The sequence below is a fragment of the Gopherus evgoodei genome, chromosome 21 (genome assembly GCF_007399415.2).
Source record: "Gopherus evgoodei ecotype Sinaloan lineage chromosome 21, rGopEvg1_v1.p, whole genome shotgun sequence".
NCBI lineage: Eukaryota > Metazoa > Chordata > Testudines > Testudinidae > Gopherus > Gopherus evgoodei.
In genome coordinates this window covers 10,848,054-10,861,336 of record NC_044342.1, presented here as the reverse complement: position 1 = coordinate 10,861,336, position 13,283 = coordinate 10,848,054, and the positions used below count along the sequence as shown (strand labels likewise).

The following is a 13,283-nucleotide window of genomic DNA, read 5'->3' as shown; positions in this document are numbered from 1 at the left end:
GATGATAGTAACGTAAAACTGGTGAAATTAAGATCAGAATTAGAGTCTATTATAATTAAGGAAATAATCTGCGGACTCATATTTTGCATTGGTTCCTCAGTTAGACAATTTTAGGTCAGATTCTACAAAGAGGCCAAAGGAGTTAATCCACCTTGACATTGGTCTACAACTGGGCAACCAAAAAGCAAGGAAACCAACATTATAGGCCACTTTGGAAAACGGTAAAATTTTGGAACAGTCAATTTTGCAGTAATTTCGTTCTTGCCTTTCCCACATGGTGAGATCTAATATAAATAGCATGCACTTACCAGGCAGATTTCAGGGTCTTGGCATCACTGGGTATCATTTTATTCAAAATAGAAAAAAAAATGAAAAAAAAAAGAAACCAATTCAGGTATGAATACCAGTAGCCAACCTTTTAATGGGATCTAATTTCATTGAACAAATGGATCTGATTGAAATCAGTGCTAGTTCCAGCTTCTAGAACCAGCTCTGTTGGAGGCTATTGTTATCAAACCTACTATCTGTGGAAGAGATAGAAGTCTAACGCTCTGGTGTGAAGATGTATTCTGTTTCAACAATGTATGAGGTTTGCAGGGTATGCTCTTTATATCTGAAATCAAGGCATTTGAGGACTGAGTGCCTTAAATTGCTCAGAGCGCTGGATCTCAGATGGGCTCATTAAATGATCTTTATGTTTCATGGGAGCTGGAGAGAATGGCTCCTAGATGTATTGATGTCAAATGTTTTTTAGGAGCTCACATGTTCTCTCTCTCTGTTTTTCAAGCCTTCTGCATGCATAGAGATAGCACTAGGTTTAACTTGAATTGCTGTTTTTAAACAGAGGCCTTTTCAACACACAAATGTGCACCATTTCCATTAAACCAGTTGTCGGACTGGTGCACATTCCAGTGTGGACACCCTTATTGCAGACCGTGAATGGCTCATTCATAAATTCATAGCTTTTAAGGGGAGAAGGGCCAATTATCAAATCAAATCTGACCTCCTGCAGAACACAGGGCCAAGATCTTCTACCACTGATTGTTCAATCAATCTGTACATTTTGTTTGAGCTGGAGTGTATCTTTTAGAAAGATATTCACTCTTGATTTAAAGACTTGAAGTAAGGGTGAATTCACCACGTATCTAGATACGTTATTCCAATAATGAATTATGGTCATTGTTAAAAATGTTTATCTAAGAACATAAGAATGGCCATATAGCCCAGTATCCTGTCTAGAGCCAAATGCTTCAGGGAGAAGGGACAGAACAGGGCAATTATTGAGTGATCCATCCCTTGTCATCCAGTCCCAGCATCTGTCCATCAGGGGTTTAGCTATCTTGGCTAATAGCCATTGATGGACCTTTAAGATGGTGATGGTGGAGGAGGCTGCCTCTATAAGCACTGCCATGACTGGAGATTCCCCCTCCATCAGAAAATTCTTCAGTGATCATAGAATCACAGTATCATAGAATATCAGGGTTGGACGAGACCTCAACCCCCTGTTCAAAGCTGGACAAACCCCAACTAAATCATCCCAGCCAGGGCTTTGTCAAGCCAGGCCTTAAAAACCTCTAAGGCTGGAGATTCCATTCCTTCCCTAGGTAACACATTCCAGTGCTTCACAACCCTCCTAGTGAAATAGCTTTTTCTAATAGCCAACCTAGACCTCTCTAACTGCAACTTGAGAGCATTGCTCCTTGTTCTGTCATCTGCCACTGCTGAGAGCAGCCTAGCTCCATCCTCTTTGGAATCCCCCATTCAGGGAGTTGAAGGCTGCTATCAAATCCCCTCTCACTTTTCTCTTCTGCAGAGTAAATACACCCAGTTCCCTCAGCTTCTCCTCATAAGTCTCTCCTCATAAGTCATGTGCCCCAGCCCCCTAATCAATTTTGTTGCCCTCTGCTGGACTCTCTCCAATTTGTCCACATCACTTTTGTACTTGGGGAGGGGGGGGGACGGGGAAGACTGGATGCAGTACTTCAGATGTGGCCTCACCAGTGCCGAATAGAGAAGAATAATCACTTCCCTGATCTGCTGGCAATGCTCCTACTAATGCAGCCCAATATGCCATTGGCCTTCTTGGCAACAAGGGCACACTGCTGACTCATATTCAGCTTCTCGTCCACTGTAACCCTTAGGTCCTTTTCTGCACAACTGCTGCTTAGCCAGTCGTCCCCAGCCTGTTGAAGTGCATGGGATTCTTCCTTCCTAAGTCCTACTCTAATCCTTTGTTTACCCCAGCTCTCTTGCCAGTGCTCCGCTAGACAGGAAGCTTTTTTTTTTATGATCTATTGCACTCTGTCACCCTCTAGTTGAAGCTATAGGTTAATATCGGTCCTTTCCCATTTCAACCTTTTCTTCACTTGTTTTGCTATATTTAGGTTTGGAAAGATTAGATTTTTATTGGTAAATGTCAATCTTACCATTCACACACACAAATCAATGAAAAAAACTACTTCCCTCAATAATAATCAAAAGTTACAGAGCATCAAAATAAGAAACGTGTGGCCTGAGAACTCATTACAATTTGATTTGAGGCTATTTACCATGTATATGTGGACATGTGAGTTTGACAATTTGTGTTCTAATGGTTATAAAGCTGTAACTTTTTCCATCTTGATGTCAGCTGTCATTAAATAATTGTTGTCTCCCCTCGCCATTGTCTGATCCCCCATAATGTCCCACACTTGTGAATTTAAATAGATTAAAAATAGAAAAAATACTAAAGAATAAATACCAGCATTGCCAGTCAACATTACATATATGAAAAAAATGAATTCTTCTAAGCCTAGCTATATTGAAAATATTGGGATTTCTTTCTTATTTTGTTGAAGCTTTTTGCTTTAAACAGAAGAGCTTCCTCACTTCTAAGACTCAGAACTCTGTGCCTCCTTAAATATCCATTCCTTTCTCTGGTCAAGTGTCCATGCTCACGTGTCCTGTTCTTCACCAGTGCTGCCAATATTGGGAGCCCATTTGTTTGCTATGCCTAGAAATCCCCTTTGACCTAGAGAATAGAGAACTTGGCTAGTGTTAGAAAACCTGGCTTTTATTCTCAGCCGTGCTACATATGTTGTTGGCATCCTTTCATCTATGAGAGACAGTGGGAATTGCATCCTATGAGGTAGAAGATTTGCAATGTCTCATGTGACTGAATAGTCCAGTCCAAGATTTGCATGATCTTTGGCAGTTATTGCAAATGTAGGTATCTTGGTTGGGAGCTGCTTGCTTCCTATGGGCTCTTTTCTCTTCAAGCTGTAGGAACCAGCTCCTGCCATGGACTTTGATACCTCTGATAGAGATGATGGTGCCATTTCTTACAATCATTTGCCAAGTTTTCCCACTGGTCAGATTCAATTCAAAATTCCTTCATATCTCACTTGCATGTGTCTTTATAGTGAAATTTGGGACGTCCTGTTGTTCTTGTTCCCTCTGATAGCTCCCTGTATAGCATGTCCTTGGGACTGTGTCTGTCTTTCAACCTACTCAGGTGGCCCAGCCCGCACAGTCATCTTTGCTTGAGCAGGGTTGTCACATTTGGTAAATTTGCCCTTTGAAGAATCTCTGCGTTGGTAACTTTATCTTGCCATTTGGTGTTGGCATAAACAATGTAGGTGGAAACTGTTTAACCTTTTCTCCTGATGAGCGCAAAATTGTCCGTGTTTCCCCACCATACATGAGAGCACTGAGGATGCAAGCCTGGTACACTTGCTACATAGGGAAAAGTACTTTCCCTCTCTGAGCCTTTGCTTGCCTTCCTATCCTCTGTCTCTTTTTGAAGTAGAAGCTCTTCAGGCCAGCAAATATCTGTGCAGCCTCAGAAGTGGCTTCTAGGTCTAACTGTAGTAGAAATCAGAGTAGCAGTTGGGATCAAAGAGCATGAATTTTAACTCTATGAGGGGCACAAAGCTTTCAGGCTGAGACTTTGAAAGCCAAAGGTATTTAGATACCCAATTCTGAGTAAGTGTAATGGGAATCAGTGCCTGAATCACCTAAGGGGCTTTGCAAACCCCTACTCTCAATCTGTACCCTCATTAAGATACGATGAGTGGATTCTCAGGAAATTCTATCTATAATTGTTTCTTTTGTTTTTTGGAATTTTGGTTTATTTCATTTTATTGTGGGATGCCCAAGGAGAGGGTGGGTCACATCCCCAGTGAAGACGGGAGGCCCTGTAAGGTGAGGGTGGGGTAAAGAGCAAGCCCACCCTACTGTCACCCCACAACTGCAGCTCCTGTCTCGTGATGCTGGACCCAGCTCCCTGCATTGTGACCTGGCACATGAATTTGACATGAGTCTTGTCAGTTTCACAACTGACTATAAGCTGGGAAACTGACCAGATTTTTGCTATCCAGCAAAGGCAGATTTATGGACATTGGAAATCTGGAAGCCCTGAATTTTCCATAGCTCAGCTAGGGACCAGATGTCTCAATATTATTGGGACCATCTCGATATTAGGGACTTTGTTTTATATATGCAACTATACCCTCTCCCCATTTCATTTTATTGAACAAAAAAATTCTTGGATCCCATGTTGTCATGTGTGAGACACGCATTTCCACATCCCTTTTCTAAGGGCCTCCTTCACCTCTTTGTTTCTCAGGCTGTAGATGAGCGGGTTGATCATAGGAGTCAAGACTGTGTAGGAAAGGGAGAAAAATTTGTGCAGATCTCTCAGTCTCTTGATGTTTGGTAACATATAGACAATCATCAGAGTCCCATAGAAAATTGTCACCACAATGAGGTGGGAGGAGCAGGTGGAAAAGGCCTTTTGCCTCCCGGCAGTGGAAGGGATTCTCAAGATGGTGGTGATGATACAAATGTAGGATGTCAGGGTCAACAGAAATGGGGGCAAAGTGAATACAGATGACAGCACGATATCCAAAAGTGTGACAAGGCGAGTGTTGCTGCAAGAGAGTTTGACTATTGGGGTGAAATCACAGAAGAAATGGTCAATTTTGTTGGGGCCACAGAAAATTAGTTTGGAAACCAATGATATTATGATGGAACTAGCTAGAAATCCACTTAGCCAAGACCCAGCTGCTAGCTGGAGGCAGAACCTGCCGTTCATATGGGCTCCATAGTGCAGGGGTTTGCATATCGCTAGATACCGATCATAAGACATCACAGAGAGGAGATAACACTCTATACCTGTCAGAGAAGCAAAGACATATAATTGCATGAAACAACCAGTAAATGACATTTCAGTTGTCTTTGTTGAGAAACTGGCCAGCACCCTGGGCAGGATGGTGCAGCTGCAGCAGGTCTCCAAGCAGGACAGATTCCCCAGGAAATAGTACATGGGGGTGTGAAGGTGCTGATCAGTCACAACAAGCACAAAGATGAGGATGTTCCCAGCCATGGTGACAATGTAGATCACCAGAAACAGGAGGAAGAGAAGGGTCTGCAGCTCAGGGAGATCTCCGAATCCCAAGAGGATGAATTCTGTGACAGACGTTTTATTGTCCCAGCTTGCCTTTGCCATGAGATGTATCCAACAAACCCTAGAAGCAAATACAGAGAAAATCTACTTCAAGTTTAGTGCATTGTCAGCAAATCATTCCATAAGTTTTAAAATCAAGACTGGTATGTTCTTTTAAAGATCTGCTCTAGTTCAAATGTGAACTATTTTAGGGAAGTTCTATGAGCTGTCTGTGTTCAGAAGAGGTGGTCCCTTTTGCCCTTGGAATCTGTGAACCTATGGATGTTTCCTTTTTAAAAATTCTTCCCTTCTGGTTACGAAATGAATTATTGGGTTTGGCAGTTGTGAGGAATCTGCATTCCTGTAACAGATTATTCATTTCTTCTAAAATAGTTCAACAAATTATCATTGTTTATGGATGAGAACACAAGAACAGCCATACTGTGTTAGACCAATGGTCCATCTAGCCCAGTATCCTGTCTTCCGACAGTGGCCAATGCCAGGTGCTTCAGAGGAACTGAACAGAATAGATAATCATCAAGTGATCCATCCCCTGTTACTCATTCCCAGCTTCTGGCAACAGAGGCTAGGGACACCATCCCTGCCCATCCTGGCTAATACCCATTGATGGACCTATCCTCCATGAACGTATCTAGTTCTTTTTTTAATCCTATTATAATCAGATTCAAGGCATGACATAAAGCGAGATGTTCTGGTTGTCCTGGTTATGTACACATTTTAATAGCTGCATGCAAAGAGCTGCAATGCAGAATAACATTGTATTGGAGCTGCAAACCCAGGAAAAATGCTGCCTAATCTTTTACTCAATGACCTAGCACCTTAGCTGTTACTAATTATTTAAATATATACAGGCATCTCTCTTTTTTTAAAGGGTATTTCTCTATAGCCTTTATTGAGTATAGTATTGAATGATATTGATAACCCATTTAAACTCTAGTATTAGTCGAAGATCTGGCCTCCATAACTTCTCCGTTATTAGTGCTAACACCATCATGTGGGATAGCATCATGGCAGGGATTGGAGACTTGAGGAGCGGGTTAGAAACAACCAGCACACTCACATTTAATTGGATGTACCTTTTTCACGAAGGAACCTCCCCTATAACTGCCACACAGATTGCAATGGGTAGGACAAGGTGTCCACCGCCAGTCTTCCTAATTCTTTCATACTCACATCTCAGTGTGGAATCCTGGCTCCTGTTGAAGATCAGGGGACAAAATGACCTCTAGGAAGTGAGGCACTCTAGCCAGCAGCTGGGCCCCATTTATAATAAGTTATGCATACACCCACAAAAGGTTGTTAATAGACATGAGGGTTGAATCCCACGAGTCAATCTTTGGGATTTATCAGGGGGCTTTTCACTTGGTAGGACAATTGGACAGTGCTCCTATTTACTCCTCAGCATTCATGTCACTGCATTACTGTGAGGAGGGGGCGGGTCTCAGAGCCCGGAGTCCAGCCCGAGCCTGAGCGCACGTACACTGCAATTTGCAGCCCTGCAGCCCAAGCTCTGTGGGTCTGAATCAGCTGACTCAGAGCCTGAGACTCAGTGCTGTGGACATTTTATCACAGTATAGACATACTCTCACATTTTGCCCGGACTATCAAGTCATCTTGTGGTGTCGACTGATCTCTGGAGCCCCTCCAAACTCAGCAGTTATTTCCAAAACATCAGAGTACAAACAGACACAAACTCATTGGGCTTATTATTAACTTACTTATGCTAAATTATCTTTATAACATAGGTAACGTATCCTCAGTACTAAGTCTTCATTTGGCTAAGCTAAACAATTCAGCTTTAAACCTGACAGGGGTGCTCAAACTTTTCAGGCTGTGACAACCCCCCAAAAAAGTTACTTCTGCATTGCTACTGTAAAAACCTTGCGATTCTCTGAGGGGTTGTGACCTCCAGTTTGCAGCCCCCTACCTTAAACTCTTTTATCCATTACCTATCATGTTTTAGTCTCATATATCCAGGTCTTATAACAGATACATTTATTAGTTACAAGCTACATCTGTCCCAGTAAGTATTTAGATAGATGAAGAGAAAGACAGAGCGATAGTTATGTAGACAGACATTGGATTATAAGAAAGCTTTTCTTCCTTTTAAAAAATAAGTAAATTGGTCCCCTTGGTGGATCTGCATGAATATTTGATATTGTAGACAGGGGTGGCCCTAGGCATTTCGCCGCCCCAAGCATGGCAGGCAGGCTGCGTTCGGCGGCTTGCCTGCAGGAGGTCCGCTGGTCCCGTGGCTTCAGCGGACCTCCCGCAATTGTGCCTGTGGGAGGTCCAGAAGCTGCGGGACCAGCGGACCTCCCGCAGGCAAGCCGCCGAAGGCATCCTGCGGCTCCAGCAGAGCACCCCCCGCGGCTTGATGCCCCAAGTATGCACTTGGCGTGCTGGGGCCTGGAGCCACTCCTGATTGTAGAACACTGATGTTTTGGGAATGAGCCATACACGTATTCTGGTCAGGGTTTTTTTTCGTTTGTCATACTTTCCACAACAGTTGCCAGCTCTGGTCATTTTCAGACTAAACAAGCCCAGTTTTTTCAATCTTTTCCCCATAGGTCATGTTTTCTAGATCCTTAATAGCTTTTGGTGATCTCCTCTGGACTTTTGCCAATATGTGAACATCTTTCCTGAAATGTGGCACCCAGAACTGGACACAATACTGCACTTTAGGACTAATCAGCGCAGAGTAGAGCAGAAAAATTACTTCCCAGGTCTTGCTTACAACACTGCTGCTAATACATCCCAGAATGATGTTCATTTTTTTGCAACAGTGTTACACTGTTGACTCATATTTAGCATGTGGTCCACTATGACCCCCAGATTCCTTTCCACAGTGCTCCTTACTAGGTAGTCCTTTCCCATTTTGTATACGTGAACTGATTTTTCCTTCCTAAAATGGAGTATTTTGCATTTGTCCTTATTGAATTTCATCCTATTTACTTCAGATCATTTCTCCAGTTTGTCCAGCTCATTTTGAATTTTAATCCTATCTTCCAGAGCACTTGCAAAGCACATTCCCAGGTTGGTATCATCTAGCAAACTTTAGAAGTGTACTCTCTACACCATAATCTAAATCATTGATGAAAATATTCATAGAATCATAGAATCATAGACTATCAGGGTTGGATGGGACCTCAGGAGATCATCTAGTCCAACCCCCTGCTCAAAGCAGGACCAATTCCCAACTAAATCATCCCAGCCAGGGCTTGGTCAAGCCTGACCTTTAAAACCTCTAAGGAAGGAGATTCAACCACCTCCCCAGGTAACCCATTCCAGTGCTTCACCACTCTCTGAGTGAATAAGTTTTTCCTAATATCCAGCCTAAACCTCCCACATTGCAACTTGAGACCATTACTCCTTCTTCTATCATCTGCTACCACTGAGAACAGTCTAGATCCATCCTCTTTGGAACCCCCTTTCAGGTAGTTGAAAGCAGCTATTAAATCCCCCCTCATTCTTCTCTTCTGTAGACTAAACAATCCCAGTTCCCTCAGCCTCTCCTCATAAGTCATGTGCTCCAGCCCCCTAATTATTTTTGTTGCCCTCCACTGGACTCTTTCCAATTTTTCCACATCCTTCTTGTAGTGTGGGGCCCAAAACTGGACACAGTACTCCAGATGAGGCCTCACCAATGTCGAATGGGGGGAATGATCACATCCCTCAATCTGCTGGCAATGCCCCTACTTATACAGCCCAAAATGCCCTTAGCCTTCTTGGCAACAAGGGCACACTGTTGACTCATATCCAGCTTCTCGTCCACTGTAACTCCTAGGTCCTTTTCTGCATGACTGCTTCCTAGCCATTCGGTCCCTAGTCTGTAACAGTGAATGGGATTCTTCCGTCCTAAGTGCAGGACTCTGCACTTGTCCTTGTTGAACCTCATCAGGTTTTTTTTGGCTCAGTCCTCTAATTTGTTTAGATCCCTCCATATGCTATCCCTGCCCTCCAGCATATCTACCAATCCTCCAAGTTTCGTGTGATCTGCAAAATTGCTGAGGGTGCAGTCCACGCCATCCTCCAAATCATTAATGAAGATATTGAACAAAACCGGCCCCAGGACCGACCCTTGGGGCACTCCACTTGAAATCGGCTGCCAACTAGACATGGAGCAGTTGATCACTTCCTGTTGAGCTTGATGATCTAGCCAGCTTTCTATCCACCTTATAGTCCAATCATCCAGCCCATACTTCTTTAATTTGCTGGCAAGAATACTGTGGGAGACCGTATCAAAATCTTTGCTAATGTCCAGGAATAACACATCCACTGCTTTCCCCTCATCAACAGACCCAGTTATCTCCTCATAGAAGGCAATTAGGTTAGGTTGAACAGAACCTGACCCAGAACTGATCCCTGTAGGACCCCACTCGTTATGCCCTCCCAGCATGACTGTGAACCACTGACAACTACTCTCTGGGAACGGTTTTCCAACCACTTTTGCACCCACTTCATAGTAGCTCCACCTGGGTTACGTTTCCCTTGTTTGTTAATGAGATGGTTATGTGAGACAGTATCAAAAGCCTTAATAAAGTCAAGATATACCACATCTACCACTTCCCCCATCCACAAGGTTTGTTACCCTGTCAAAGAAAGCTTTCAGGTTGGTTTGACAAGATTTGTTCTTGACAAATCCATGCTGACTGGTACTTAACCCCTTATTATCTTGTAGATGTTTACAAATTGATTGCTTAATTATTTGCTCCATTATCTTTCCAGGTACAGAAGATAAGCTGACTGGTCTGTAATTTCCTGGGTTGTCTTTATTTCCCTTTTTATAGATGGGCACTATATTTGCCTTTTTCCTGTGCATTGATTTGATTTCCTGTGAGAAATCACTCCCTCAACACTAAGAAATAAGGGATCAGCAGTCTAGTTCAGAGACAGAATGCAAAGGATGGGAATAAATGGGCAGTTTCCATTACTGGAAGTATTGCCCGTAGGCTGTCACACAGTTCTGTACTAGAGTCGTACCAGACAGATTAGAGAGAAGGGGCAGATTTTCAAAGGTGTTAGGGATGGATTTTTAAAGGCATCTAGTCTCTAAAGAAGCAGATAACTGACATAAGCACCTACAAGGATTTTCAGAAACATGCCAAAATTTCATTGAAACCAAAATCCCTCTAACTGTCTATCTGCTTCTTGAAGTGCCTGAATGCCTTAGTAACCCAAGTCCCTCTAAAAATTAAAGCCGTCCTCCTCTAGGACCTTCAAAATTCCCAGCCCAGAAAAAAAATGAGAAGGGCTTTGACAAAGGCAAACAAGGTAATGGATGATACAGAAGAGGAGGCATGGCACAGAAATGAAATGCACTAGGTCTAAAATGGACAAGACAGAAATGATTTCTCACACATAAAGCAGCAGGCCCATTTCTTGGAGCCTCGGTACCATTCCTCCACCTCCAACAGCCCTGTAAAGAAATACTAGGCTGCAGGACTCACTGCCACAAGCAATGAGGCAATGATGCAAAAAAGGCCCAAGCATTTATATGGATAGCTAGAACAGCCAGAGTTACATTACCTAGAATACTTCCCTCTCAATCAGCTTGTGCATGTAACTATTGACAACAAGACACTGGATGGACCAATGCCCTGATCCAACAGAGCCATTTCTGTGGTTCCAAAATATACTATGCAGGCTGAGACTGCCAAATCTTCCTAGGGGAACTGGAAGGATTCAGCCTATATAGTTAGATGGATGTTAACAATTTTTATCTATCTTCCTAACATCCCAGTGAGGCAGATCCCATCCTGAAAGGTAAAATCAAGCACCGAGCAGAGCAAATGGACATTATCAGCTTCTGGCTCCTGTCTGTCTGTAGCTGTCATTTAACTGAAAAGCATAATGAAGATTGATTTACCTTTATCTCAGGTCTATTTCAAGATGGAATCATTCAATATGACCCCTTCTCTCAGAACTTCAGGTTCAGGGGCTAGGATGCATGTTCTAATACAATCTCTCATTGTATTTGATTCCCTTCGGCAAAGTAACCTGCACATAGGATGTCCTGGTTCTGCTGCCCTGCTTGGTATGCATTTGCCATGTATAAAAGTAGCTCTCTCCATTGTCTCATTATTTATCCTTCATGCAGGAAGATAAATCTCTCTGGGCATTTCTGCAAATGGGAATTTTCAATTAGCATACAAGGAAAAGTTTAGACATTGTTAAGAGAGTCAAACTCCTAACCTGAAAGGGAAAGAAATGGGGAGAGGAGAATATCTAACCTCAAAGGAAATCTCTTCTCTCTGGTTTCTGTTTGTTTCTCTCTCATTATCAAGTCTATATCAGGGGAGATAATATATTAAGAGCAACATAATAATCCAACAGGTCCAGGGATAAAGTTTAAAGGTCTGTATCCTTTGTGCAATTAAACCCGATGTTGTCAGTTGCCATAAAAAATGAACTCCTTCCCCAGGCTACTACTTTCAGATGTCAAATGTCTTCCAGCTACTCCATGTCCATCACTCGGGAATAGAGCAAATGCAGTGAAATATACTGCCAATTTTAAATCAACATTAGCAAGATATTTGTAGGCAGTACCTGTCACCAGTATGGATGAGATTGACCCTGGAGAACAGGAGAGTAAGGTTTTCTAAGTAGCCCAAGGGAATTAGACACTCAACCTTCACTGAATTTAATGAAATTTGGTCACCAAACTCGGTTAGTTTCCTTTGAAAATCCGAAGCATCTCTGACCTAATTCATATTAATTGTTTAAACACAGTGGAACAACATCAATGTCAGAAAGTGAGAGATACTCAGATCCGAATCGCCCAGTCATACTCACCAGAGAGTTGGGAAGTCTGTGTTCAAATCCCTTCTCCCTTCAGGCAGAGAGGGAAATTGAGCTGGGGTCTCCCACATCCCAGGTGAATGTTCCAACCACTGAGCTAAAGGTTATAAGGGAGGCCTCTTCTCTCATGGCTCTTTTGGGTGGGGTTATCAGATCAGACCCTGTGGGCAAGATAGGCAAGCAGTGCCTAGGTTCACCTGGTTTCAGGATCGCGCCGGGGCTTAGGTGTGAAATAGGCCTCCTAGTGTAGCACATGTCCCAGAGGCAGAAACTTGGGTATGTTGGGGAATTTTACGGTGACCATTAAGGCACTGAGGGATGTTAAGTAACTCCAGAATTAGATGGTGGCTGTGCAGGGCTTAGTGGTATCCAAACATAGGACTAAGGCACCTCACATAGGAGATTGGCACTTAAGTCCCTTTGTGGATCTGTGCCTCCATGGCCCAAGTGTATCTGGGGATGACTGCACATCCGTACCATGCAGGGATGTTGTGAGGATATGTACATGAAAGGCTGTGAGATGGTTAGATATCATGGGAATGCAGGACAGATAAACACTGTACATAGATTTTGTCTTCTACCAGAGCACCTGCAGAGAGAGTTGGCAGGCATGGCCCTGATTTAGCAGCTACTAGGACTGTTGGTGGAAGGCTGGCTGTGCTTTCCATGCCTCCTAACTCCATGTTGGCAGGTTCTCCATGCCACCAATCATTCTCGCAACTCTTCTCCGAACCATCGCCAAATATTCAATATTCTTTTTTAAGTCTGGACACCAGAACAGGACATGCTATTCCAAGTGCTTTCTCACCAGCGCAGCAGTAGGGTCATTCTATAGGTTTTCTGACATGAATCATGCACTGTCCAGTTGGGAGGGCTCCTCTAGTTGGATCTCACAAGGATAAGTCCTGGGTTCGGTACTATTCAATTTTTTCATCAGTGACTTGGAGAATGGAATGTGAATGACATCAGGCTGGGAGAGGACAGGATTAGAATTCAAAATGGCCTTGACAAATTGGAGAATTGGCCTGAAATCAAC

At 43.1% G+C, this 13,283-nt stretch overlaps 1 protein-coding gene across 1 annotated transcript; it reads right to left on the bottom strand.

The window, feature by feature from the left end:
* Positions 1-4,540: 4,540 nt before the first annotated feature.
* On the bottom strand, positions 4,541-5,488 carry LOC115638047 (olfactory receptor 11A1-like). Its single transcript, XM_030539644.1, has one exon. The coding sequence runs from the start codon at positions 5,486-5,488 to the stop codon at positions 4,541-4,543; it is 948 nt and encodes a 315-aa protein (XP_030395504.1).
* Positions 5,489-13,283: the final 7,795 nt, after the last annotated feature.

Excerpts from the sequence above, each read along its gene's own strand:
- LOC115638047 (XM_030539644.1), bottom strand. The coding sequence starts at position 5,488 with ATGGCAAAGGCAAGCTGGGACAATAAAACGTCTGTCACAGAATTCATC.